We start from the raw sequence: 4,850 nt of genomic DNA on the forward strand, positions 1-4,850 counted from the left end.
AGGAAGGATTGAATCATTTGCAATCAATTCTCCCGACAGGATCTCAACCCACTTCCACCCCCCATTTTCACAGCATATTTTAAAAATGAGCGGGGGGTGAATCACAGAGGGGGGGGGGGCTCAGATGCAAAGAAGAATGGCTATTGGCTGTCAGAAGTGAGACTGGCACATGGTGGCCAATCACAATCATATAATCTGGTGCTAACGCTCCAGTATATTTGTCACTCTGGGCCAGAGCAGATTTTTCACGTCAATGAGGCTGACCAGATAAAGGCAAGATCTTTGGCCAGGAAAACTTTTACACTCTTTTTTTCAATCACTACAGCCCAAACCCTGCTCTCTTACATCAGTCCAGTCCCTCTGACTTCACTTTAAACTCTGCGGCCTGGGTCAGGCAGGGCGCTGGATGGAAGTTTGAGAGACAGAGCACTCGAAGGGGAAACCGTGGAATTACTGCCTGCTGGGATGGTGGGAATGGAACCAAATTCTCTGCAGTGGAATTATCCCCGCAGAAAATTTGGACTAGAGTCTTTCCTTCTGTCCCCTGGTGTGGAAAAGGGGCACATTTCTGGATTGTACTGAATGAGCTGAATTCCTTGACATGAGACCTGGCGCTGCTCAGTGGCCATAGGTTCAGGCCCCATTCAAATACAATGACTCACTTTGCCCTAATTCACAGTGTACAGCAGGTGGCGTCATTCTGACACTACCTGCCACGATTTCACCCAGTAAAATAATCGGGGCAAATCAACCCTGTCCTAAGACTGGGGAGAGGATGAGGGATGAGCAACGTGGGAATAACCTGCAAGGGACCCATCCCAGTGTGAGGAACAGGGCCACCCGATTGCTCCCCGTGCTCCTGGAGAAGTGGAGTCTCATTCCTTTTTGGCATCTTGTCCATCTTCGCCTCTTTTCTTTGCATCCAAGGTCCAGCGCATTCAGAGAGGGATGGGGCTTTTAACACAGGGCAGTTGAGGTGTCTGGATAGGGTGCAGAGGGGTGTCCTCTGATATCTTAGTGCAATATACATGAGTGATACTGTCTGGGCAGAGCCCCCCTTTGGGGCCAGAAACGGAACCCCCCGGCGAGTCCATGTCTCTAAAAGCAGTGCCGGCTCCGCTCCGGCGGGCGGCCGCTAATGGCACAGCACCTCCGTCTCGAACTGCAGCAGCTGTCCCATGAAGGCAAAGTTGGGGGAGATGACCCCGCGGCGCTGCTTGACAAAGTCGAAGGCTTCCTCCAGGCGCACCCGCTGGGTCTGGATCAGGTAGGCGAGGCAGATGGTGGCTGAGCGGGAGATGCCCGCCTGGCAGTGCACCAGCACTCGCCCGCCGCTGCTCTTCACCGAATCTACGGGAGCAAGCAGAGAGGGGTCAGTCGGAGTCCACGGGAGCCAGCCTCTCCCCCTGGGCTAAGAACATCGGAACTAGACGCACCTTCCTGAGGCCACTGCACCAGTAAATCCCCTGTGCCTTGCCCTTTAAACCCAGCCTCCCCTGGAGATCCCCCCTCCTCACAGCAAGGGGAAGATTCACTGCCCCTTTGTCCCCTTCACGGAGGTGGCCCCACAGGGTGTGGTGACTGGAGGCGCTTGGGCCAAGAATCCCTAGATATAAGTGTCTGAAGCCCAGGACAGGACATGCTCTCGGCCCTGAAACTCACCCCCCTCCTCGCAGCGCTCTGATCCGGCAGAGCACGTGGGCGTGATTCTGCTCTCACTTACACCCGTGTAAACCCCCCTGATGCCACTCAACCTACTCCTGGTTCGCACCAGTGTCTGCGAGAGGGGAACCAGGCTGCTGGCCGGCTTGGTTTTCAGGCATCGTGTAAGAGTTCTTGGGACGTTGCCCACGGGGGATGAAAGAGGGCCAGGCGGCGCAGGAAATAATTAGGGGTGAGACTCTGCCAGTGGTGGAACTGAGCCACATGGCTGGACCTGGTCCTGGCATATGCAAGTTCTCCTGCTGGAGCAAGGGCTGCAGGGTTTTAATATTGCCCACTGCTCGGTCTCTGGGCCGACTCCAGCCAAGGGAAAGGCTCCTGCCTCAGATAAGCCTGTACATTTCATCCCTAACGAATCTTGCTCTTACCAATAAAGCCAATGGCCTCCTGGAACCAGACGCTGATCTCGGCCATGTGGTTGTCCTCCACGGGGATGCTCTTGTAACGAAACTGCCCTTCAAAATGGTTGGGGCAGCTAGCGGAGACGTTGAGCACGGCTGTGATGCCCAGGGACTCCAGCACCTGCTTGTTGGAGGAGTGGTAGCAGCTGCCCAAGTAGAGGAACGGCAAGATCTCCACAGGGCCGCCCTGGGAACAAGAAGAATAAAGACGATGTGAGACCTTCCTCCTCTAGACGGATTTCATGGCTTTTCACTCCTCTTGGAGACGTGCACCCAGCTCCCCCTGAGATCACCGGGAGGTGCATATGCACCAAAGAGTCAGTCCAGAGTCTGCAAACCACAGAGGCTAGTGATGGACCATCTGCCCTGCCCAGTCAGGAAAGGGAAGGACGTAGGTCTGATGCCCAGGTCTGTCTAGCTGTCTGTCTATCTGGGCCCCTCATCCATGCTGAATCTGAGAACTACCCCAGCAATGAGATCAGTAGACACTGCAGAGAGGGATTAGCCAGATGGACAGATTAGACCTGTGCCGGGATGGATGACTTTTTGGGGCGTGAACTGACAACGGAGCCCGCACTCGACCTTGGCCGAAAAGCCAGCTCAGTTAATGATTAATTTAATCTGCCAGCCCCACAAATCCTGCTGACAGATGTTTGGGCAGATCCACGCTCCAGGGCAGATCCTGAAGCTGTTGGAGGCTTTGGCAAAACTCCCATTTTCTGAAATGGGATCAAGGACTGGCCCTAACACCAAACGAAGGACTGATCATCACGGCACCTGATTCCGATGCCCTTATTCCAACCGAGTAACACCGTGGCCCATGAATATTCCCTTCAGCGGGCCCCTCAGAGTTCAAGGGACCACTCAGTATGAGTAAGACTATCAGCATCTGGTCTGGGGTCTCTTCGGTGTCTACACTGGGGGATGGGGGCTGTGATTGTTGGTCAGCCTCCAAGCCCAAGTTTGTTGTATTGCTGCTGAAGACAGGAAAATTTACCTGGTCGTACAAAGGGGTGATGGCACCCGTGTTCCTGTCATCTTTGGAGTCTCTCACGGCTGGCAAGGGGGCAGGAGGCGTCGGCGGCTCAGAACACAGTTCCGGAAAGCAGGCTTGGAAACCATTAAAACCCCCTGCAAAAAACACACCCCGACAAAAACACCACATTAACGTCAGCAGCAGGCAGCGCGTCACAGACCAGGGTTTGCTACTGCAGTTTATAATCTCAATCTCCCAGGAAAGGCCTCCCAGGCTGGGGCAGGAGCTATGTATTCTGTCTCCTTCCGTCCTTCCACGTGTATTTTTAGATCACTAAGGCGTAGTGTGAGCTGCCCAGTGAGTGTGTGTCAGGCGGTAGGTGGCTGTTTCTGAATGTGTGTATTTGAAAGTGTGTGTGTGTGTGAGAGAGAGAGCTGCCAGACTGAGCTGGCCATTGTGTGCGTGTGACAGAGAGAGATTTCTGTTTGCAGGGTGTGTGTTTGTGTTGTGTGTGAGAGAGTTTGTGAGCGCCTGTAAGTTTGGGGGGGGGGCCTAGTTAGAGTGTGTGATGCTGTGGAAGTGTGTGATGCTGTGGAAGTGTGTGCTGTTGTGTATGTGAGAAGTTGTGGGCCTGATACTATGTAGGAGTGAGTGTGTGTGTGTGTGTGCATGTGAGGGGGTGTGCAGGGGTGCGCTCCGGGTGTCAGGGGGTGCTCTCCGGGTGTGTGTGTGTGGGGGGGTGCTCTCCCGGCCGGGGGTGTTCTCCTGCCTGGGGTCGGTAGCTCTGTGCCGGTGCCAAGCGCGCCCTTTACCTTGGAGCAGGTAGATGCCTGTGGTCCTGGCCCTGGCCTCCAGCAGCAGGGAGTTGAGCAGGAGCCTGGCCAGGCTGTCGTCCCGCAGCGCCGGCACCGAGCCGCTGGCCTCGTCCAGCACCACCAGGCGGGCCAGCTCCCCCCGGCGGAGCCGCCCCAGCAGCGCCCGGTCCGGGACCAGCCAGTCCAGGCTGACGCCGGCCCTGCCGCGGGACCGGCGGCGCAGCAGCCCGTTCCAGTGCACCGGCCGCGCGTCGCGCAGGTGCGCCCGGCAGAAGGCGAGGAAGGGGCGGCAGTCCAGCACCAGCGTGCGCCCGGCCTGCGCCGGGTCCCGGAGCAGCCGGGCGAGCTCGGCGCTCTCCAGCGGCAGCACCTCCTCGGTCACCATGGCTGGGGCTGGGGCGGCGGAGCGGGGCGGAGCGGGGCGCGCAGCGAGGGTCCGGCAGAGCGCACGGGGCAGGGCGCAGCGGGGCAGGGCGCACGCAGCGCACGGGGCGGGGCGCGCAGCGAGGGTCCGGCAGGGCGCACGGGGCAGGGCGCGCAGCGAGGGTCCGGCAGGGCGCACGGGGCAGGGCGCACGGGGCAGGGCGCGCAGCGAGGGTCCGGCAGGGCGCACGGGGCAGGGCGCACAGGATCGGGCGCTGCGCGCTGGGCTCAGACTGGCCCCGCAGCCGCCGGGGGGCGTTTAAATAGCAGCGCCGGGCCGGCCCCGGCCAGCTCCGCCCCGGGAGGCCATGTACGGCCGGGGCGTGTGTGTGTGTCACGGAGGAACTCCTTTTGTGGGCACCGCCTCACGTGTCCGGGCGGCAGGGCACGTCCCGCCGGGAGTGTGTGTGTATGTGTGTGTGTGTGTACATTCGTGTGTGTGTGTGTGTGAGAGTGTGTACATTCGTGTGTGTGTGTGTGTGTATTAGGGTGTGTGTGTGTACATTCGTGTGT

General features: G+C 58.5%; 1 protein-coding gene across 1 annotated transcript; it reads right to left on the bottom strand.

The window, feature by feature from the left end:
- Positions 1 to 1,135: 1,135 nt before the first annotated feature.
- On the bottom strand, positions 1,136 to 4,299 carry DUSP2 (dual specificity phosphatase 2). Its single transcript, XM_067540249.1, has 4 exons — positions 3,912 to 4,299; positions 3,121 to 3,254; positions 2,091 to 2,310; positions 1,136 to 1,350 (listed from the first exon to the last, which is right to left on the bottom strand). Exons 1-4 carry the CDS (start codon positions 4,297 to 4,299, stop codon positions 1,136 to 1,138), a joined length of 957 nt encoding a protein of 318 aa, XP_067396350.1.
- Positions 4,300 to 4,850: the final 551 nt, after the last annotated feature.

The sequence above is a fragment of the Emydura macquarii genome, unplaced genomic scaffold, assembly GCF_026122565.2.
Source record: "Emydura macquarii macquarii isolate MOO-44397 ecotype Brisbane River unplaced genomic scaffold, CSIRO-AGI_Emac_v2 contig_573, whole genome shotgun sequence".
NCBI lineage: Eukaryota > Metazoa > Chordata > Testudines > Chelidae > Emydura > Emydura macquarii.